Source organism: Saccopteryx leptura, chromosome 1 (assembly GCF_036850995.1).
Source record: "Saccopteryx leptura isolate mSacLep1 chromosome 1, mSacLep1_pri_phased_curated, whole genome shotgun sequence".
Classification (NCBI taxonomy): domain Eukaryota; kingdom Metazoa; phylum Chordata; class Mammalia; order Chiroptera; family Emballonuridae; genus Saccopteryx; species Saccopteryx leptura.
In genome coordinates, this window is record NC_089503.1 from 290050407 (window position 1) to 290074394 (window position 23988).

Here is a 23988-nt window from a genome sequence, read left to right on the forward strand (position 1 = left end):
CTGTGAGGTTTGATCCCTGGTCAGGGCACATATAAGAATCAACCAACAAATGCATAAATAAGTAAAACAACAAACTGATGTCTCTCTCTCTCTAAAATCAATAACTAAAAATAATAATTCTAAAGCCTTTGATACAGTTAAACTAACATAATTGCTAATTATCTTTCATCTTTAAAAAAATACTATGTAAGAAAACAACTTAAAGAAAGGAAAAGTCAACAATTGAGATTTTAAAGCAAAGTTTTTTGGACCACATTTGCACCTGTGAATCTAAGTCATTATCTCAGAGTCACCACAGTATAGAATTAGTTGGATTTTTTAAAATAGTAATCAGGTTGAAAATTGATTTTCAAAACTTTATGGAACAATCTGATGTCTTGTGGAGTCGCGGATGGCCTCATCACGTTGACCAGCCTTCCCTTAATGCTTTCCAGTACTTTTTCACTAGCTCACCCCAACTCTTAAAAACTCTTCCATCTTGTTTTTCCAAAGCTGAATTCAGTATCTCTCCCTTATTCCAATCATTTTGAATAAAATGTTCTTGGCTTATTTAATTCCATTCAGTTAACATTTGAGAGAACTAGGTCAAGACTATCCACTCATTCTTTGCACCATTCTTGCAACTTTTTCTATAAATTTGAAATTATTTTTTATTTTGTTTTTAAAAAGTACAAACCCCTCCTCTACTGAATTTACTCATTAGTTTAAAAACTAATAAAGAATTAAATATTTCTCCAGCAAACTGCTTCCTGTATTTTCTGTGTAAACTACAGCATAGATTAACCTAATAATTGATGAGGCAAAGTTAACTGCTTATAGAATTATTTCACAAATAAATGAAAAGAGAATGCTCAAATTAAAATATCACTATTTTGCCCTGTGTAATGAGTTGATGGATGTCGTTAATAATCTCCAATTGCTGTAAAAATTATAAAAATGAAGTGCTACATATTAAATATCTTTGAACACAAGTATACAACCCTTATTATGAAAGAATAGGGTTTTATTGCTCCTAAGTAAATCCAATCTGTATTTTATCAAGCAGCCATTTTACTATCAATATATAAGAAATAATAAAACAAAGAACATGTCCAACAACAACACAGCAGTGCCACCAGCAAAGCCAGCACCTGCAGAACAACACCCTACAAACCAACAACAGGGTTCCCTCAACAACATAAACAGCAATCACAACAAAGGGATGTGTCAACTAGTCCAGTGGTCCCCAATCCCCGGGCTGTGGATCGGTACCAGACCGTGGGCCATTTGGTACTGGTCCGCAGAGAAAGACTAAATAACTTACATTGTTTCCATTTTATTTATATTTAAGTCTGAACGATGTTTTATTTTTAAAAAATGACCAGATTCCCTCTGTTACATCTGTCTAAGACTCACTCTTGATGCTTGTCTCAGTCACGTGATACATTTATCTGTCCCACCCTAAAGGCCGGTCCATGAAAATATTTTCTGGCATTAAATCAATCCATGGCCCAAAAAAGGTTGGGGACCACTGAATTAGTCCCATTAGTGATCCTTATTTAATCTGCTTAAGGTATATAAAACAATCAGGGAAATGTGAACACTGACAAAATAACTGATACTATTAAAAAATTATTTTGACATACAGATTGTTATAAAAATGCATTTTCCTTTCCGTGAACACTGGGAAGTTTACAGAAGAAATCATATGATATCTGGGATTTCAAAATCATCTGGATTGGAGAAATGATATTTGTTAAAGCTGGGTGATGGTCTCAGGGCAATTCATTAAACTATTGTCTCTACACTACATACTGTTTAAAAAAAATTTTATAATATAATGTTAAAGAATATAAAAACACTTTTCTCTCCATGATTCACTAGGTATGGAGAACATGATTAAAGGCTGTCCTATTGAGCTAGTCGTGGTAAGAAATAAGATCATGTCATGAAACTAAACAATAAATGTAGGAGAGAAAAAAAGACATTTGTGTAGAAGAAAAAAAAATTAGAAAATAAAAACAAACATCCCAGAGCATGTTGACAGTCCACTGGTGGTAATGTTCTCCTAAAGCAGATTACTACGGTGAAGACAAGCAAATAATTTATCCTTAGGCAGAACATTTTAAGGAAAAAAAGAGGTAACAAAGAGATCCAACCAAAAGTGAAATATATAAAATACAAAGTAATATTTAATGAATATTTTCCAAGTGTCTAGCATTTTTCATGTGTTAATATATTTAATCCCTATGATGTTATCCCCATTTGTCAGGTGGACCCCCTAAACTGCAGACAGCATACAAATTTTGCCCAAAGTTGAACAGCTAGTAATAGGAGGACCTAGGATTTGAACATAGGCAGTCTGGTTTTGGAACCAACACACACAAACTCAGCTATGCCAGTCAGTGGCCCTCACAGAAGAGGTTGGGCCCAGGTGTCAGATTCTTCAGGATTAAACACTTTTCTTTGACCCAGTGTGATTACTATGCCAGAGCCATGGATCAGGGTGTCTAATTACATGTACATGCTCTATGTTAAGTCACAGAGCACTCAACGGTCATTTATATAGATATATATACACACACACACACACACACACACACACACACACACACACACAGAGTCAGAGAGAGAGCTAGACAGGGACAGACAGACAGGAACGGAGAGATGAGAAGCATCAATCATTAGTTTTTCATTGTGCATTGCGACACCTTAGTTGTTGATTGATTGCTTTCTCATATGTGCCTTGACCAGGGGCCTTCAGCAGACCAAGTAAACCCTTGCTCAAGCCAGCAACTTTGGGTCCAAGCTGGTGAGCTTTTTGCTCAAACCAGATGAGCCTACACTCAAGCTGGCGACCTCGGGGTCTCGAACCTGGGTCCTTCCACATCCCAGTCCGATGCTCTATCCACTGTGCCACCGCCTGGTCAGATAATGATCATTTTCTAAAATGGATAGATGATGCATAAGAAACACATACAGCATGCCATTTACATATCTGGTCTCATAATTTTAGTAGAAACAAATTAATTCACTTAAAATTACAATAATTCCAGAAGGGAAGACAGATGGTAGGTCAACCATCAACATCAGAACCCACAATCCCACAACCAAACAGACATGTGGTGGAATTGAATTGTTCTCAACCTCAGGAAGCAGGTCATAATTTAGAGTCGTTCACCTGAACAAAGCAATTCTCCTGTCATCTGCATAGTGGTGGGGCTTCTTAGAACTCATATTCCTGGAGAGAAATTATATAGGTCACTATTTTTAGTTCCAAGATTGCCTACCATAAAATAATGTTCTCACTTTGAATTATTATCTGTCTCTTATTCCCTTTCTATGTTTGTTTGTTTATTGGCCCAGTAGAAGTTTACTCTAGTCCCATAATACTGAATCAATATTTGGATCTTTCTTGTTAAATCATGCGAAAATACTTAAGTGCCTAGCTATAACAAAAACAAGTATAACAGGAAAAACTTGGGATGATGGCTAGTCCTTCTAATCAGGCCTTTTAGAATTCCTGAGCTTCTTGAATAAATTAGCAATAAGTAGGTGAGTGCCAAAGACTCATTTTCAAAATTTTGAAGGCTTGAGCAGGTGGATGAACTGAAAAAGATTTCAGGGCCCAAAGACCACAAATGCAATCTTCAACCCACCCATTGTTATCCTTCATCAGATCAGATTTACATAATTCAAATGTAAGGAAAGGATACTATAATCAAATATTAAAGTAGTAAAACCCTCTTTCTTAATTTAGACCCCCAATGGGCTGACTTTTCATCAAATTTCAACTCATTATTGTGTTAAACTGATGTTGTATGCTAGATTATTTTGGTTCTATGCTAGGATGTTTGTAGTTCTGTGATATGTGTTCCACATATATAATTAGGTCAGTAAATGTTCTTATTTTTCACATATATTGTAAAGCCAGTAGCCATGGCCACCATCACAGCCAACTGACCATGCAGGTTCACATTGGATTTGGACAGTCGGTAATGAAACCACGGAGCCAAAAACTGGTGGGCCATCATCTTTAATCCTAGCTTGCACCCGGTGGGCAAGTAAAGCCACACACTTGGCTCTAAAACCCACTCATTCAGTGCTCACAAAGCTACTGACTTATACGAGTTTCCTAGAATCAAAGGTTTCTAGCTCACCAGACTTATTCACCTCTGTTCCCCATCTCCTTCCTTCTCCCTGCACGAACTCTGCACAAACTGACCTCTCACTCAGCACTCCACCATCTTGGCTGCTTCTCCTGGTCTCCTCCACGTGGCCTTTTTCTGCTCTCCTCTCTAATGCTAATCTCAGGAACCAAGAGAGCAAGCTCCTGGTCTGCCCCACTTTATAGTGTAGAAATCAAAACCTTTAATCCAATATACAAAATAGGGAAGTCTCTAACACAAAGTCACTTATCTGAGGCATGATGGGATTGCACCACCCCAAATCAAAAAGGGTGGGAAAGGCTTAGTCTTAAAACCAAGCCCCAGGCTACAAGGATCCTGCCTGCCCACAGCCCGTCCCCAACACACATTAATATCACTTGGGCAACGGCTTCCACGTGGGCAGTGCCATCTTTAACAAAGTGAGCATAATATATTTTATCTGCCCAACATATACATTTGTACTTAATAGTCTTATCAATCAAATTTCTTTTTCATTGAGATTTAAATGAAATTACTTACTTTGGATAAATTCAAGAGTATGAACTTCTATTATTTGCTTCTTAGTTTATATATGGAAAATTGTTAAAGGGGAGATTCCTTCTAAAAAGATATCTATTTATTTAACAAATATTTATTGTGTGCCAAAATGCAAATACCTGACACATAGTAGGAACAAATTAAAGATTCAAGTGACACAATTATTGACTGAATAAGAAATAGACATGGCTCTTGGCTTCATGGAGACTATATTCTTTCTAATAAAAGAAATTACAAAATCTAAGTAAAAAGGCAACTAAAACATAAAAGTTCTAATTCACATTATAAATGAAACAAAAACAGTTTAAGATTCAGAGCAATTTTTAACTGGGTGATCAGAGATTGCACTATTTAAGCTAAGACTAAGTAGAAGAATGAGTTGGACATAAAAACCTAAAGTAGGAACAATTCTGCAGAACACACCAGCATGTACAGTTCCCAAACAGAAAATTGCTTAGTGAAGTTCCAGAAACAGATACAGGACCAGTGTGGGTCCAAATGAGCTAGTGAGAGGGCAACCGACAGGTTTGCACAGGTTGGAGAATAAGGAGAGGACTACTGTATATATGTCATCTCTTTAATAGACCTGGCATTATAAACATTACCTATGTATGGTTTTTAAAACCTGGACACTTTTGCTTTATGGATTGCAATGATAGTCCATCCACAAAACTTCACCTCTTATAGAAGCAAACACTCTCAGGTGTGTAAAAACTGAAATAAAACATAAAGCATTTTGCTTTTCCCTTTTTATAAATTTTTATTTGGTCTTTCTGCCCCTCCCTGCTTTTTTTTTTTTTATCTTAGGTAACTCGAAACAAATGAGAAATCAGATCTATGTTTTATTATTTTCTTTTAATTATGCTTCTCTTTTTTTCTTGGATATACATCACTGTTAATTTTTTGAACAAAAGGATTTCCACATGTCTGAGATAAACATGTTAGCATTTTATATAGATTCTGAGACACTACTAGAAAGTCAGAAAACCAGTTAAAAATGTGTAATGCATCTCCCCCCTTTAGAAGATAAAAATAAGTTGGCAATCGATGAAGATGATCTCTCATATTTCCAGCTAATTGTAAAATTCTGTTGTCTTTGTTTAAGAAAGGTGACACACTCCCTATTAGCTATAAATGAGAACATGGTCATTGCAACCCATTACAAAGCTGCATTGAGTTATTAAATAGATCTGGCCTGCCACCTTTTGGCCAGCAGTGTAATGAACATACTTGTTTAAAAAACCTCTATGCGATAGAGTGGAGAGAAGAGTCCATTCTGGGGGCTGCCTTGAAAGTTAGCTCATCAAAAGCTTCCAGGGAGATCAAAATAGCATCAGAGTCATTGTGAACAAAAGACAGGTAGCTGTTTTCTTAAATAGGTGCAAGAAGCTAGGCTAGCAGAAATCTGATCACAGACTGGGATTGTCTTAGATTCCACAGCACTGCAAAAATTGATGAAGAAGGAACTATGGATGTGGTAAGAATTATTCCAGGTCTGTACTTAGTAGGAAAAAGGAAACAAATTCAGAAGGGAAGTTCCTGTTTCCAGAATGGGGACCAATGAGCATTCAGTTGAGTTCTTCACAACCCTGGCTACAAAGATCACTTGAAGGGATTATAAAAAGTGAAGATGCTCAGACCTGCCCCCAAGTCCTACCCAGGAGTGATGGTGAAGTAGGGGCCTGGTCTCAGTGGTTTTTAAAAGCAGGCCACTGGTGCTCACTTCGGCAGCACATATACTAAAAGCAGGCCACTGATGCTAATGTGCAGCCAGTATTAGAGACAGCACACAGCTTAACACCACTCAGTAGGTTTAAGTGGATGTAGTTATAAAGATTCAGGTTATCTTGTTCAAGAATAAACAAATAGCCTGACCAGGAGGTGGTGCAATGAATAGAGCATAGGATTGGGACCCGAAGAACCCAGGTTCAAAACCCTAAGGTCACTGGCTTGAGCATGGGCTCATCCCGCTTGAACAGAGGCTTACCAGCTTGAACGAGTGGTCACTGGCTTGAGCATGGGATCATAGATGTTACCCTATGGTGGCTGGTTTGGCCCAAAGGTCACCAGCTTGAAGCTCAAAGTCACTGACTTGAAGCCTAAAGTTGCTTGCTTAAACCCAAGGTCTCTGGCTTGAGTAAGAGGTCACTCACTCTGCTGCAGCCCCCTGATCAAGGCACATGTGAGAAAGCAATCAATGAACTAAGGTGCTGCAATGAAGAACTCATGCTTCTCATCTCTCTTCCTGTCTATCTGCCCTTATCTGTCCCTCTCTCTGACTCTGTCTCTGTCAAGAATAAATAAATAAACAAACAAACTGGCCTGGCCTGTGATGGTGCAGTGGATAAAACACTGTCCTGGAATGCTGAGGTCATCAGTTTAAAACCCTGGGCTTGTCTGGTCAAGGCACACACATACAACAAGCAATCGATGAACAACTAAAGTGAAGCAACTATGACTTGATACTTCTTGTTCTCCCCCTTTCTCTCGCTGTAAAATCAATAAATAAAATCTTTTATAAAAAATACTTTTTTTAAAAAAGGATAAACAAAATCGCCTACGTTACAACAGTCATATGCAGATTACAACACACCAATATCATCCAAGTTTAAAAAGAACAATTTGAAGATTAAAAGAAACCCAAGATCACTTAAAATTTTTTCCTTGGATAAGCCCCAATAAATCTGCTCTCCAAAAGAATATCTGAACTGAGTCTCCTCGTTTTCATTACTCATTAGGCCTAAATACATTATACTGTAGACCTATTGTTACACTTATTGTGAACTTCACTGCTTGGCAAGTATAATACTTTACCTAGTGGCTCTCAAGATTCTATCTGCAGCCTGACCTGTGGTGGTGCAGTGGATAAAGCGTTGACCTGGAAATGCTGAGGTCGCCGGTTTGAAACCCTGGGCTTGCCTGGTCAAGGCACATATGGGAGTTGATGCTTCCAGCTCCTCCCCCACTTCTCTCTCTCTGTCTCTCCCACTCCTCTCTATAATAAATAAATAAATAAATAAGATTCCTTCTGCATACATAAACTTCATTTGGAATGCTGTATTTACCCTCAAAAATTCACATTAACTTTGGAGTGGTGAGTAGGATGAGAACTACACCCACCTGCTGGGGAACAGAGGGTAGAGGTAGCCTGGGCCTCAAGAGAGAGCCATTATATCAAACCCGAATGGAATAAATATGTTGTTCAAGCTACTGTTATTTCACAGTTACTTGTTCTTATACCTAATTCTCAGACAAGTGCTATTCCTGGAGAGAGCTCAGTGGGCAGATTAGCCAGGGCAGGGCATTACAAACAAAGCAATGTAAAGAGGGGACCTGAGGTGTAACATTGCCGAGTGTATTTGTAACTAGCAAGCAGAAATAATTCAGTTATACGACAGGGGACGATTATAAAATGAAACTGAATTATTTTACAGCTTCAGTCTTCTATCTGATCAAAGCTTCACGTGGAATTCCTAAAGGCCCTAATCTGTTTCGACCACAGTGAAGTTTGCAGTTAGATCAGGGCTTGAATCTAACTATACATAGCTCAGTATTAGCTAGTTCATCTTGGAAAAATTAACCTTACTTCTAGGGAACCTTACTTTTGGTAGCCAAATTAAATCAAAATATTCACCCTAGAGATTATTTTTCAGGATTCAGTGAGACAACATCAAGAATCTAGCACAGTAATGTATACATAATTAGCCAATAAAGCTTTGTTCTTTTTCCCGCCCTTTAATTCACCTTCTTGCTCACTTGAGGATTAGAAGCGGGGCTTCTTGAGGGATCTGTTGTGTGGGAGTTGGAAAGTTGACTAAAAGGCAAAGAGAAAAGATGCCTAATGTGCCACCAGAACTAGTCACCCCACACTGTGCTGCTCTCAGGAGGAAAAAGCGCTCCAGCGGCAGAGCAGTTGGGCCACAGACATCTGAGCCCAGGGCGTCCCAGCTACTCTTTCTCACCTCTAGGTTTCGCCTGCCAGTGTGGAAAAGGAGACCAGCGGTACCCCCGTTGATGATAAGTAGCATCTACTGCCATCAAGAAAATGAATCTTCAAAGAGTTTAATGGCGGAAAGGCGCCCCCTGGGCTGTGTTCCCCCCCACATTGTGTCTGTGAGCTGTCCTTAGAGACACCCAGCTCAGCGTGTTCTACTCCATTTTCCCTGAGTCTTGCTATTTTCTGCACTTCCTAGTTAATATCCTGCCATGTTCCCATGACCTAAAAATAAAAACATGGACTCTTCCTGCCAGCCAGCCTGATTGCCACTTTAGTTTTAAATAAAATGTACAAATATTGATCAACTTACGACCTATGCAACTTATGACCATTCAACTTGACAACCACACTCGCTAGCCATGACTGCTCCGCGTCTGGCAGCGCAAGCGTTGCCCAGCTGGGTGTTCAACAGTGTGGACCAGCTCCCGGCAGCACTACCATCTCCTTGTACACCATTTCAACTGTTATCCCAGACTCGGTACAGCAATGTGTTTTGTGTCTTGGATATTTTTCATCAAACCCCTCCCAAGATGTCTACCAAGAGGAAATTGTCTTTGCAAATATTAAACCAGTTGTACTGGTAATGCAGTGTTTTACTTAAACCTGACAAATGTAAAAATAAGAAACAAAATGGTGTAGAGATGATACAAATGGCATAAAATGAACAAAGAAAATTATGATATATAACAATGAAAGAAAATTGATAAAATATGACTTAAAGATTTTTATAACATCATTTCACAGTACTGTACATATAGCCTACTCAACTTACGACCAAATTGTGTTACGACTGGTCTGTTGGAACCAATCGTGGTCGTAAGTCAAGCACTAGCTGTGTTCCTAATATGCAATAAATTAGTGGTTTGCAAAGGATTTATTTAACAGTAGCATCAACCTATGTCACAATTATTATATCTGCCAAAAAAGAGAACTCAGGATTACATTTATACAAAAAATAAACTGGCCTATGTCACAGCTAGATAAGATGCAGAGCTGGGATTTGAACCGTTTTGTGCTTCCAGATCCTTTCTGGCATGCCCCAAAGGCTTCCCAAAGTTCCTCTAATGGCCCTTTCATGAGTTGTGCTTCCATGGAAAACTTATAGTTCTTAACTGAATTAACTAGTCCTTGAACTGAGATTTTTGGTCCTATCATAAGCTACTATTCTTTAACTATATTTTGAGCATCGTTTATATGTCAGGCACTGTTCTGACTAGGTTGTGTAAATCAGTGAACAACACAAAGTTTCTGCCTTTGGGGAGCTTATAAATCCAGAGAGAAGATGAACAAGCTTTAATGTTATAAGGTGACCAGTGCTAATCAAAAAAAGACAAAAGCAGAGCAAGATAGGAACGAGTGGGGAAGCTGCGAGGAAGATGCTGAAATATTTAAATAGAGTGCTCAGGGTGGGCTGGAGATGGCAACTGAGCCACGACGCAAAGGAGGTCAGACGCTAGCCAATGTTAGCACCTGAATTCTGACTTATTTTTTGGATACCAAGCATAAGCAATCATCATGCTTTTGTTGAAAAATGTGAGCAGTGTCACAGCCTACTAGAAGTGTAAAAATACACAATGTTTCAACAATCCATCCAAGAGCTAAGAGTCACTTTATGCAAGTCTTAAGTACTGAACAGCTCTAATCAAAGGTCACGGGATCTTGAATAAACACACTGCTGTTGAAAATAGAACTGTCAGAACAGATGGTCCACAATGTTGAATACACACCAGGAAAACGACTTAAGTCTTCTGTTCCTCAGAGCTGAAATACACACACACCTGCCCAATAGCATGTCGAAATGTCTTTGACTACTTCCTGCTTTTGAACTTTCACAATAATCTGTTTGTATGGATTTACAAAGTACCAAAGTGCCCATCCATAACTGCAAGAATAAAAGAAAAAAATTTTTATTTTTATTTTTGAAACAGTCCTACAGTTCAAAGGGGAATTAGACTAGGGTTATCACAGTTTCTCACAGCTTTTAATACAGAGACTCTGCTAAGTGTTTGGGGGTTATTTTTAAGCCTATATCAAAATAGCCGAGAAAAACAAGCTCTGTAGCCCTGAGTCATTCATGAGATAATACACCACCAGCTGAGTTGACCATATTGCACACCCAGCACTGGAACAGCCAGGTAAACAAAGTGGTGGGGGGGGGCAGACAAGAGCTCCCCAGGCTGCACTGAAGTGACCACATGGACTAAGAGCCGCTCAAGGATAAAATAGGCCAGTTCCTAAAAATAATTGGTTTCATGCAGCAAAAATGAAACAAAACAAAAATGAAGGTGAAGGCTTGGAGCTCGTTCAAATCTGAGTAAAATTATATCTGAAAGAACAGCTAGAAATAGTTCATTACAGTCTTACATAAAAACTGGCTGAAACCAATTTGTCAACGAGTTGATTTTCTAGAAACGATGCATTTGTTTATTGTAACAGCTGACTTGGTGCTGTATCCATGGATTAGTGTGCAATATGCCCCAGCCCCCACACAAAACCTCAAAATCATGCCATTCCTATTATATATTTGGTGGTTAATAACACAAATACAACAGATAATTATATGCTTACTAAGTGTAACATTTTCACAATTGATATAACTGACAATATTGTAACCAAGGACGCACTACAATGGCCAGAGGCTTATTTACATGCTGGGGAGCACTGTTTGTACTGTCTTGACGCCCCCCCAGAGTTGTGCCAGGCAGTACAGCCGTCTGCCTAGTTACCACCACTCCTTAGTTAACATTTTGTTTCATTGCAACCTTAACCCAATTTCACAATGTAATCTATAAACTTTTTTTTTTTTTAGATTTTATTTATTGATGTGGGGAGAGAAAATGAGAGGAGCAAGAAGCATCAACTCATAGTTGCTTCTTGTATGTGCTTTGACTGAGCAAGCCCAGGGTTTTAAAATGGCGACCTCAGCATTCCAGGTCGACACTTCTTTCTGCTGAGCCACCCCAGGTCAGACAAGTCTATAAATTTTTTAAATGTGTAAAATGCACTAAGCTTTATAGGAAGAAAACAATTTTGCACTGGGGGTAAATGGCAAAAAGTCTGCTATTGAAGTGGCATTCTTTTCCTGCTTTCCATCCACACAGGGTTAGCAGCCGTACTGGGCAGGCTGTATCTGGATGGCACGGCTCCCTTTCTCCCTCAATGGTGGGAAAAAGCTTCCAGTTTATACTAAGTACAAGGAGAGTGACTACATATTTTTGCCCACTGGGGAACTAGTAATAGTGAAATAAGCATAAATAAACCAATCAGGACAATAGGCATAAATGAAGATGCTTCTTGGCAAAACTCGATGTATACTTACCCTACAAATAGATCTACCAAAAGATATGGTAAAAGCTAAGGACTCCCTCATCTCCAACAGTGATGCCATACTGGATTCCAAGAAAAGAGGATCCTAAAACGTCATTCAAGTTTGAGTCCCAGAAAAACTGATTCCCAGAAAAACATATCATGGTTCCAGTCAAGCTTCCATGCAACACGGGGCCCAGATCAGTGAAAAGTCACTTCCTAAACTGCCTTTACTCAGACTGACTCATAATGGTCAAAGGGCTCCAAGAAGCTTTCAAGTTTGAAGAGCAGGAAACACAAGAGTGGCTCTGAGATCCTGATGCTCAGGAAAGAGCATCATGTCCAAATCAGAGCTCTGAGTATCTAGCTATCTTTGCCTCTGAACTTAGCTAAGACATTTGAACTTTATGGATTTAAAAAACCAGAGGGTGGTCCGATATGGTATGCAATGTCCCACCCAAGGACAAACTTTTTCCTACAGAAAAGTCTATAGATAGGTCAGACTCATACGCAAAGGCCTCCTAGGGAGACAGTCTCTAAATTTGTACCACTCTGGTCTAGTGATGGCCCCCAGTCCCTTGCACTATGGGGACTGCTCCACCTGTACAGAGGACTGCTATCTGCCTTTTACTTAAAACATCCATCTATCTCATTTCTAGGCAGTGTCTACTAGTTCAAAATATAATTCACATCTTAATTCAAATATCAGCTTTAGCAAAAAGATCTATTTTTTGTCGGTGTCCATTTTCAGTACTTTGATGTCAATAGCAAAATCCCTTAGAGCTTTTTTCGTGTGGTGCTTGCTGGGATTGGGCATCTTCCTCCCCTCAATCCTGACAGAATTTTCAGTCAGTACACTAGGCATGGTTTAGTGGTGGGTGGGATCCTATCATGGACCCTTTATTATAACTACTTTCTTTATGGTGACTCTAATACCTGTCATGGACCCTTTATAATAACCTACTTCCTTTATGGTGACTAATATATTCCATAAAACTATGAAGGTAGACACCATTTGGGGATACGGATGCAAGAAATTATTAGAGGGTCCAAGACTGGTTTTAGTTCTAAGAAAGCAGTTTCTACTGTCTTTCATTGTCTACTAACTTCCACCACCCACATATTGGTCCCTGACTGAAGAACTCACATGGTCAGAAGACATCCCGCTTGTGTGACCTCAGGGCTTACCTAGGTGCCTCTTCTGCTTTGGCCTCAAACTGACCAAGATGTGGAGAGAATATATTTGGTTGGGACTTGGGAGTAAAAACAGCTGTACACAGGGAAATGCCTCTCCAACTTCGGTGTGCAGCAGAATCATGAGATGAGACATGCAGGCGCCTACACTGATTCTCTGATTCTGAGTGGGCGAAATCTGGGACAAGGCTTAGGTATCTGCAGTTTTAATAAGCACATCCTCAATTCCAACCCCTATAGTCTGCTGTGGGCGGTCTCCCCCCTCAGCTTTGAAAATCACATAAAACAGTGACAAAGCATTTCTCTTCAGGGAAGAAAATTACACACATACCATCAACGCACCTGAAACACTACCCCTCCACACTCACCTTTGGACGGTAACTCCTGGTCAGTAAACATGTATACGTGTGACCACATGTGAGCAAACACTGCGAACAGCCACCCCACTCAGCACTGTCTGCTCAGAGGTTCCATCTGCCATCCACTCTAACACATACTAAACGAAGGCAGCAGTTCTGAACTCGTGGCAGGTTTTTAAGATTGCAATTCCTTTATTTCCTTGGCCTGATGCCATAAATTTCATTACACAAGAACCTGCAGCTTGACAAGATCGAGAGGTTCCCCCCCACAGGAAGGACCCTTTCCATTAGCAGAGATGAACTGAAATGTCATGTCTGAGTGCAAGTCCTGCTCCCCACCCCACCCAGAACCCCTAAAGTGAAAATAATCAGAATCAACAGAATCCCCAAATTACTAAAAGTCATCCCTTCAAACTTTTCTAACTAGCAGCTGCAGTAAATGAAAACCCAAGGAGGGAAGCAGCTGGCCATCAGTTAGCATTTCTGTGCGTGTGAGACTGCAGGGAGATTGGGGGGAGGACACCCCGAGTCTGTAACTGGAAACGGCTGAGGCCCACTGAAGTCCAAGGCAGGTGTGGGATGAGGGGCACCAGAGAGCAGGTTAGGCAGAGATGTGCAATACTTCATCAGTTCCAGTTAACTCGATCAAAACTACCTTTAACACAACATCCTTCACAGTTGGCCCATTTTCCAAAAGAGCTCCATCTAAATGTTCTGTCCGGTGTCTACCATCCCCACTGGGGTGGCACTGTGATGTGTATGTGTGACATTATGACCAGGGTGAAGGGAGGAAGTGTGAAGAGGAGGAGGAGAGGTGTGATGATAGGAGAGATGGGCACAATGTTTTAATTACAATATGTCTCTTTTGGTCCCCAGTTAATGGTCCACTGCCAGTAGTCCTAAAACATTCTGACCCCCTTCCCCTATCTGTGCAAATGTCAAAGAGGGAATCTCTTCCCAGAGAGGAAAGCAGGAAGTAGATGCTGGTCCGCAATCAGCTCTGGCCCCAACGTGCCTGCTTCCTGACTCTTCCATTAAAAACAAGACAAAACACACACAAATTAATTCACAGCAATGCTGTGAAACTCTATCATCTCCATCCTGGAGCAAAGCTAATCCAACAGTTCTGTCCTGACATGCTTTCTCCCTGGGTTGAGGAAGCAACAAAAAGTATCAATTGAGCAGGTGAAAATGTGTATGGTGAAGTGTTTCCAGATGTCTTCACTTTCTGTCTCCTCCATGGTGGGAGCCCCCCTTCTCTTCCCCAAGTCCGACACACGCCCCTCCCCCTACCCCCTAGTCCAGGTGCTCCCATCTGCTGGGCTCCACCACTCACTTCCCATACACACTCTCATCACTGTAGGCCACATACAGAAAATAGTCTTCCTCATGGTTGTCCTAGGGAAAGAGATAAGAGAACAGATTAGAAAACACAGCCACAATCTTATCGCCAGGACTCTGAGCCTCACCTAACCTTGTGAAGTAGACATGGAAGTTAGCATAGACCCCATTAAAAGAAGGAACAAAGAACATGCAGAATTGGCTGGAATTCAACTCTGAGTTCACAGAAAACCTGCCTGGAAAATATCACACAAATGCAAATGTGTGATACCAGAGATGCAAATATGCCTAGGGCTCTGGTCGCCAAACTGCAGCTCTTTGGCCCCTTGAGTGTGGCTCTTCCACAAAATACCACATGCAGGCGCTACCTTGATAAGGAATGTACCTACCTATATAGTTTAAAAAACTTGGCTCTCAAAAGAAATTTCAATCATTGTACTGTTGATATTTGGCTCTGCTGACTGAGTTTGCCGACCACTGGCCTAGGGCATAGTCCTTACCTTTAAAGCTCACTCTAGCAACCCACTTGCCCACTTGAACATAGATACAACACAACATACATACTGAAATATATACTAAGTAATACATGCTATGGGATAAAAATTAGTTTAGAAGCTTATTTAACTCACAACTGGGGTACAAGGAGACAGCCTCTTGTGTGAAATCCGTTAAGGACTAACAGTCACACTCTTAGATGACATAGCATGATAAGGTCCTTTGCTATAGTTTTCTCAGATTAGGTTCTGACATTTACCAATGAAACCAAATAAAGTCACATTAATTATTCTCTCCAGCTGAGTTTATCTGTTAGGACAATTTAAAGATTTTGCCTCAATTTTAAATTTCAGTTTATTTGAAATTTTCACAATCAGAAACTACTTCCTGCTGTTTCAATAAAGGCAATTCCCTGTTAAAATCCTCTAGCAAGGCAAGACTAAAAAGAGAATTCAAAAAGACTAACTCTAGTAGCTAGCTGCTCCACCCCCGGAGGACAAGAGGGATCTAATCTCCCAGAGCCTCACACTGCAGTGGGTAAGAGGATCCTGATAGACAACACCTCCTGCTCCACTTCCCAGGTGTGTTATCAAACTGCACTGGAACAAAAGCTGGAGAACACCAGACCTGCCGGCATTGTTGTGACCAGGACCATTACCTCATACAGCTGGCCCATGGTTGCGCTAGTGGGAGGGATAGTGTTGTTGACAAAGAAGAATAAGGCGTCCTCTGGTCTCAGGTGGATCCTCTTCCGGATTAAGAAGTAGAACTGGCCAACTGGATAAAGGAAGGTTATAAAAAAGAAAGGCAAGAGGGGAGAACACAAGGGTTTAGGTGAAGGGTAAGACCCAGAAAAAAATTCTGCTATGCCTGTTCCCTGTCCGGTACCACGTTTGCCATCTGAGCAGACTCCAGTGCTGTTCTACAGCTATAGAAATAAAGTGCAACTCAAAGAAGTCTCATATTCCCTGATATGCCACAGTTTTATTCTTCAGAAAATAGAAACTCCCCATACTTTATTCCATTTCAGACTAAATGTTGGCATATCCACTGAAAGCCTGAGGATGACTTTGAGGAAACACCCGTATATCCATACTGAAACATTCACTATTGTCTAAGTCTAATTTCAAAACACTTCTGTCCTAAGACAAAGTAGTCATGGGAAGAAGTATTCAGGACTCCAGTAATCTCAGCACCATCACTCATCCCAATGTTGGGACAATTAGTGGAGGTCAATGCTTTCCCTTTTACAGAACACACTGAAAAAGTTCTACAAGGCTAATATTTAAATCTAATAACTCTGGAGCAAACACATCTACAAAATCTTTCCAGTGTCTTCTGGATGCAATGACTATTCCACAAAAGATCAAGGTGAAGAATGAATATACCCTCAATGCAATTCCAAACAGCATCTATAAAACATATTAACAGCCTGACCAGGCAGTGGCGCAGATTGGGATGCCGAGGACCCAGGTTCGAGACCTCAAGGTTGCCAGCTTGAGCGCGGGCTCATCTGGCTTGAGCAAAAAGCTCACCAGCTTGGACCCAAGGTTGCTGGCTCGAGCAAGGGGTTACTCAGTCTGCTGAAGGCCCGTGGTCAAGGCACATATGAGAAAGCAATCAATGAACTAAGGTGTCTCAACAAAAAACTGATGATGCTTCTCATCTCTCTCTGTTCCTGTCTGTCTGTCCCTATTTATCCCTCTCTCTGACTCTCTCTCTCTCTGTCCCTGTAATAACTAAATAAATAAACATATTAACAACAACAACAACAAAAATGTCGCTTGAGGAGACAAGGTATTCATTTGAGAATCTCTAAAATGTGATCCTTGCAAGAAACTCGTCTGATTCTCCTTTGGTAATAAATTGACATCCCAGGAACAAAGCTGACACTAAGTGGTTCAAATAATGGACATCTGATCTTCTCTTTTCAATGCCCTTTGCTGTGTCTAAATCACACGAGGCACTAGGACAAGAAATACTTAAGGGAACTGGTGGTGAGGACGTATATACAGTATTACCATTTTTCAATCACCTAACTCCCTGGAGAATCCCACTCACTTTCTTCAACCCTACTTTCTCAGCCCCACAGTCTCATGCGTGCAGGAAGAACTGGGAATGCTTTGCCGTGGAAGGAAGGGTCAAGGGAAGGAAGAGCATTACCAGTGAGGTCAGAGGGCACTAGGTACTTCCTCTTGTCCAGATCAGGCACCCTGGCCTTAGGAGCCTTCTCCACGATCACCTAGGAGGAGAAGCAGAGAGTGGGAAATGAAAACTACAGAAACCAATCTAGTATTTTCCACTCTACGTCCTACAGTTCCTCCATCTAAAGTGAGTTTGACGAGTCCCACCAACATTTTTACAATTTCTTAGTCTCTCCTTATAAATGTATAGAGAAATGAACTTCCTTAGTAAGGCTGCAATAACAAGGGGATGGAGAGGACACGTGACGGAAAGTAAAAAGAACCTTGATGTTAAGCAATTACAAGTTACCTGTAAGTATATTATAGAATATATGCTTTCTAGTATTGACTTAAAGCATTAAGATTGCCTGGCTTTCTCAGATTGTCCAGAGAAACTACTAGTTTTCTTTATTATGAATGCCATTTATTAAAGCTATAAATATTTTTTGAGAATGACCACAAAAAGAAATTCAAGACATTATTATATTAAGTAAAAAAAGTAAGTAGTAAAATAGTTCTTAGAGTATAATATTCTGTAACATACCAATATAATAACCCACTTATCAATATTGATTATGTTAGAATTTCAAGAGACTTTCAATGTCTATAAATATTTGTAATACTTGAAGGTTTAAAAAGATACTCGATTTCTGTAATAAAAAAAGAAAATGTAAAAATTAAACACTTTATACATTTAAATGTATAAAATTAATTTATATATTTAAAATTTAATATTGAAAAAACATTTAAATTTAAATTATATAAATTTTTTTTTAATTTATTCATTTTAGAGAGGAGAGAGAGAGGAGAGAGAGAGAGACAGACAGAGAGAAGGGGGGGAGAAGCTGGAAGCATCAACTCCCATATGTGCCTTGACCAGGCAAGCCCAGGGTTTCGAACCAGTGACCTCAGCATTTCCAGGTCGACGCTTTATCCACTGCGCCACCACAAGTCAGGCTAAATTATATAAATTTTATAGAAATATATATTTAGTATCTACAAACTTAAAAATTATGTTTATTATATTATATATACATTTTAAATATTTAGAATCTATTATAAAACCATGAGCTTTAGATTTTTAGTTGAGAAAATTTCATCATCCTAGATAGAGGATCCAGGAAATATAAGAAAGTTAAAGAAGCAGAAATAGACACTGGACAAGTATCCCTAGTAGCTGTGTGATCTTGAACACATTACTTAACCTCTCTAAGCTTCAGCATGCAATGAGTAAAAGGAAGGTAGTAACTTTCCAGCACCTCCTTTACAAAGTTATGATATTGATACAGTGAACTTGGGTAATCCATAAAACTTTATGTGAAAACACTTTGTAAATTATACAGTAGTATTTAAATATAAAGATTGGCTTGGAGGGGTCTGAAGCTTTTGAATTTAAAGAGACCGATTAAAATAGTGAAAAACTCCCTGACCAGGCGGTGGCACAGTGGATAGTGTCACACTGGGATGCGGAGGACCCAGGTTCAGAAACCTTGAGGTCACCAGCTTGAGCGCAGGCTCATCTGGTTTGAGCAAGGCTCACCAGCTTGAGCCCAAGGTCGCTGGCTTGAGCAAGGGGTCATTCGGTCTGCTGTAGCCCCCTAGTCAAGGCACATATGAGAAAGCAATCAATGAACAATTAAGGAGCCATGTCGAAGAATTGATGCTTCTCACCTCTCTCCCTTCCTGTCTGTCTGTCCCTCTCTCTATCTCTGTCACAAAAAAGTGAAAAACTTAGTTTTTTTTCTGATTTACTTATTTCACTTAGCATAAGTAAACCAGAAGAGGTTAAGTGCTTCACCCCAGTAAATTTAATTTCTAATTTAAAAAAAAAAATAGTGAAAAATTTATCGCATGTACACAAGGAAAAAGAATCCTGTACCATTAAGACCAGAGAAACATGGTAACACTTAAAATTAAAATAAAAACTAGAGTCGTGATTATGTGAATCAGAAATTAAAAAAGAAAATGTAGGAAGAGCTTCAGGGAGAGATCAATGAAGGCTCAACAATGAGGAGGGACAGGAGACAGCATGTTAATAAAATCAAACAGAAACAGGACACAGAGCTCTGAAACCTGGCAGCTCCAGCTCTGATCAGTAAGAGAAGGAAATCACAAGGGAGCAGGAAAAGAGCAATAAAGCCAACTGCAAAGAAGACATCAGCACGGAAGTTAAGGGTTGGGAGAGGAAAAGGAAGGGGAGGGGTCAAGTTTCGGTTTAACAGAATACATTCAAGTTTCCAGGAATCCAACTCTATACTACTCACTGACAGTGAGCCCTGAGCCCAGAGGCAGATTAAGGTTGGATGAGGCCCCAGGCGTGCAGAGAAAATATTGGGCCCCTTAAAAAAAAGAGAGAGACAGGAAAAATAAAAATACTGTTAACCATATGTTTAAATAAATAAAAAATATTATGTACTATTAATGTTAAAATTGCACATAATAAACCAAACTTGGTGTCATTAGAATAAAAGTGTCAAGTTGGGGTTTTGCAGGGCCTTCAGAAGTCAGTGCCCAGGGCACGCGCCCCATGCCCCCGCCGTTATATCCCCGTGTCTGCCTGGGCCAGAGGCTTTTCCTGTTTGGTTCTGTTTTTCTCATCTGTGAAATGAAATGTGGCTAAATATTCCTTGGCGCTGTTTGTCAGTTTAAAAGAATAGACAACCTGTGCCTAACAGTTTCCTGCAATGTTGCAGGTTTTCATATACACTGTAGCTATGACGATCATTTTAAGAAGTCTTGAAACTCTCCTCTCTAGAGGTAAAGCTTACCTCCTCAGGTGTGGCAGCTCTAGAATTAATGTTGGGGATAAGTTTGAGGTATGTGAGCAGTCCGGGTACAGGACTGCTTTAACACTAATGGTCCAGCTGCTACAGACTTTGGAAATCATTTACTCTAACCCCTTTCTTTTGCGAACAGAACATTTAAGTGAAGTAAGAATAAGGATTCTGCCCCAAACTGGAACCATATCTCAGAACTCAGCAGAGCTCTTTTTCCTGCGTCACAAATAGAATGTCACAGGCTGAGTACCTGAGGAGCAGCCGAGAAGCTTCTCACCGGTTAAACATAACTGGAGGTATCATGAGATCTGAGTGATGGTCCTAATGGCTTATAAATTATACAATTTTGTAAAACATTTAACACCAGACTACAAACAGGAAAATAAGGAGACTTAGCTAAAATATTCTAGGTGAATACATGTAAATTATTGAAATGGAAAGGGCCTGGTTTTAAGGAAACATGGGAATTTGAACTATACTGCTCACAAAAATTAGGGGATATTTCAAAATGAATATGAAGTGATAAAAAGCATTTGATTTTTTTATTAAACAAGAACATCAGAGAAGCAAACAATAAGTCAAAGAAAGTTGTTTGATTATGCAAATGAGATGCAAAACCAACTTTTATTTCATTGGTAAAAATGCACTATACAAAAGGCTGAAAATATTGGAGTGTCTGCACTTTCCCTGATCCCCTAATTTTTGTGAACAGTGTAGATTTAGGTACGTTTTAGAGTTTGTAACTTACATAGTGCTAATGGAACAGAGCTTCGTACTACTCTGAACTCTTGAGGGAAGTAACAGTTCATTTCTCTTCCTATTTCCAGCACCTCACAGTGTGAGGTACACAATGCACACTTAATTCTAATAGAACTGTATTAGAAATTGAGAAACATGACAGCATGAAGGGCTGGACAGCAGAACTGCAATCCCCACTCAGCCACAAACTATCCACGTGAAAGAAACCTGTAGGGAGTTACTTCCTTCTCTGTGCTTCATAACTTTCATCTGTAGAAAAGGGATAATGGTGTAAGGGTGACTATAAATAGAGTGAACGACTCTAGACAGAACACTCGTAATATGCTCAAGAACATGGTAAACTATCAATAAAAGTTAACTGTCACTTTTAAATGTTATTATAAGAGAGTAGAAGATCACTAGAATTGGGAGAAACTTTCAAAGCAGTCATCCAAGGCCCAGATACCAGCCAAGTTATTAATGAAGGATCCTTTTTGTGTGCAATCCCAGAAAATGAACAGCGCTCGTGTCTCCTCCTCCTAATAGGAAAAGAACTCCTCAAAGCCCCTGGCCTAAGGCCCAGATTACTTTGGTAGCTGTGAGACCATGACAGATAAGGATGAGAGAGAAGGCCCAACAGTGTCACAGGGTCAAGAAAGCACGTCAGATCACCTCTTATTTCTTTACCTGTAAATTATACGAAACATTATTTTAATGTCCCTGCCTGAAGATAAACAGTACAATCTAAAGTCTGCTCCTTCATCTCCAAATTCTAATGGTCGTTGTTCCTTCTAACTCAGACTTAAGTCTTCTGCGTTCCAATCAGTTGTGCAGCCTACAGGAGAAAAGCCAGGAAAGTGGTGGGGGAGGGTTGATGGGAAAAACGCCCGGATGCAGAAAGATACCCTCCTTTCCTCCTCAATGACTGTACGAGTTTCATTACATTACCCACGGTCCAAATACCGAGAGAAAAACGCCTCAGACCTTCCTGATTGTGTCCAATTACAATCTGATCAGAACAAGTAGCGGAAGAAGGCTGGCTGTCCCCACACATGCCAGGGAGCCAACAATGAGGCAACTCGGCTGTTGCGCAGAGAACGTGACCTTGTTTTCTGGGCCAGATCTGTCTTGTGGCACCTCCCCCCAACCACCACCTCCAAGCTTCACGGAAAGAAAAAAAAAGAAAAGATTCACTGGCTTCCCAACCTTCGCCTCCCAAACCCAAAGCAATGAGGACCAAAGTCAACTTGATTAAGGGAGAACCAGCTAAGGTAGAAATCTATGGGAGCAAATCACAGATTCCCAAACCATTTCCCTGCGATCTTAAAAGAAGCAAATGTAAGCTCCCAATTTAATCATTCTTGCACAAAAGGGTCACTTAACCATTCTAAGCGCCTCCCTACCTACACAGCCTCTGAATACTGCTGAGTCATTCAAACGTAGGCTCCTCTCTAAGGATGCGGTCAGCTCCAAAGATGGGGACGGGCCCTGGGGACATGGGTTTTTAAGATCCGCAGTCTGAAGGGCCATTCCACTGGCTCCCCTCGCAGTGAAGGGCGTTCAGGGTTAAGTCATTTGAGGGACCAGCTTTCCTCGGCGCCTTAGCGCAGCCATCAGGACTCCCACGTCTTCCCATATATCCCTTCCCCTCCCGCTTTCCGCTCCCCTTAAACTCACAGGGACCCTGTCCGGATATTTCTTCCGGATCTTTTCTCCTTCCTTTTTCCGATACTCAAAGGGATGGTCCTCCTTGTACTGGAACTTCATGATGGATCGCAGGGTGTCTAAGATCCCCAGACGGGGCCTGCCTCCCTCGCTGACGATTGCGTTTCTCCGGTCCCGTTTTCCTCCGCCAAATTTCAAGGTGTATCCGAATTCCTTGAGAAATGGCAGCTCCCGTCACAACGCTGCGTGGCTGAGCTTTCGGAAGGGATCTCGAGTCTTCTCCTCTGCGGTTGGAGATGGCCAGGTAAAGAATTCCCAGTGGCTTTTCCCGAGAGCAGGGGACACAAAAACAACACGGTGGCGCGTTGGTATTGTGACGCCACGGAGCCCCGCCTCCAACCCCGCCCCCAGCGTTGGGGACCGCGCGGGGCAGGGGTGAACCAACACACTGGATTCTAGTGTGCCCTCAGCCTATCTAACCTTTTCCTGAGTAATGTTCAGTACGAACGGAAACAGTGTTTACGTATTATTTTATGGGGAATCTGACGTTAAAGATGGTTTTAAAAACAAACCAAAAAAACAATATTCTAAAGCTATTTTCTTCCCTCTCCCTCGCTGTTTCTTGGTTGGGCCCAAAAACAAACACACAAGGGAGAAAATCCAGCTTTTTCTAGCTGGTTGGGATCTGGAATCTGAGGAAAGAGGAGATGAGGGTGCAGGGATTTCTTTGGCCAGTGCAGAAATGGCCTGTGTGCTTGCAGTTTGCCTTTTGCTCCTTCAGTTGCACCCGCTCGGAACTTCTGTGACTAGGTTGGCTTCCTTCGACCGTGACCCCTCCTTCACCACGTTGGCGTCATTTTGTTTGGGTCTGTGCCGCAATTTGCTCCTAGAGCAGGAACATAAACAAAACGTGACTCAGGAATTCCAAGGGACATACTAGGTGAAGGTCATCAGGTGTAATAAGGGTTCAGAGAAGTGGTGTCAATGATGACTACTAAGGGCTTCATGCATGTTCAAATATAGAAATGATTCACTTTCTCCTATTAACTCACAAGTTGGGCCTGCCTTGTGGAAAAGAAAATATGAAGAGATGTCAGTGATTAACTCTCACTAAGTAGTTCCTCTCAAATGTTCTTTTTTCTTGTGCAAAAATTTATCTGAAGGGATAGTGCTACTGGCTAAGTGTCCCCAAGCTGAATAGAAAGAGCCACCGGAAAGGGTGGTGGGCTAGATGCCAGTGTCATCTCC

The 23988-nt window shown here is 40.6% G+C and overlaps 1 protein-coding gene across 1 annotated transcript; it reads right to left on the reverse strand.

Annotated features, from left to right (window-relative positions):
• Positions 1-13710: 13710 nt before the first annotated feature.
• Positions 13711-23115, reverse strand: GABARAPL1 (GABA type A receptor associated protein like 1). Its single transcript, XM_066355650.1, has 4 exons — positions 22753-23115; positions 17541-17619; positions 16036-16154; positions 13711-14939 (listed from the first exon to the last, which is right to left on the reverse strand). Exons 1-4 carry the CDS (start codon positions 22840-22842, stop codon positions 14874-14876), a joined length of 354 nt encoding a protein of 117 aa, XP_066211747.1. The 5' UTR covers positions 22843-23115; the 3' UTR covers positions 13711-14873.
• Positions 23116-23988: the final 873 nt, after the last annotated feature.

Coding starts and splice junctions, on each gene's coding strand:
- GABARAPL1 (XM_066355650.1), bottom strand. CDS start 22,842: ATGAAGTTCCAGTACAAGGAGGACCATCCCTTTGAGTATCGGAAAAAG. Junction 17,620..22,752: donor AATATCCGGACAGGGTCCCT/GTGAGTTTAAGG, acceptor TTCTCCTCCTAG/GTGATCGTGGAGAAGGCTCC. Junction 14,940..16,035: donor CCATGGGCCAGCTGTATGAG/GTAATGGTCCTG, acceptor CTCTTTCCCTAG/GACAACCATGAGGAAGACTA.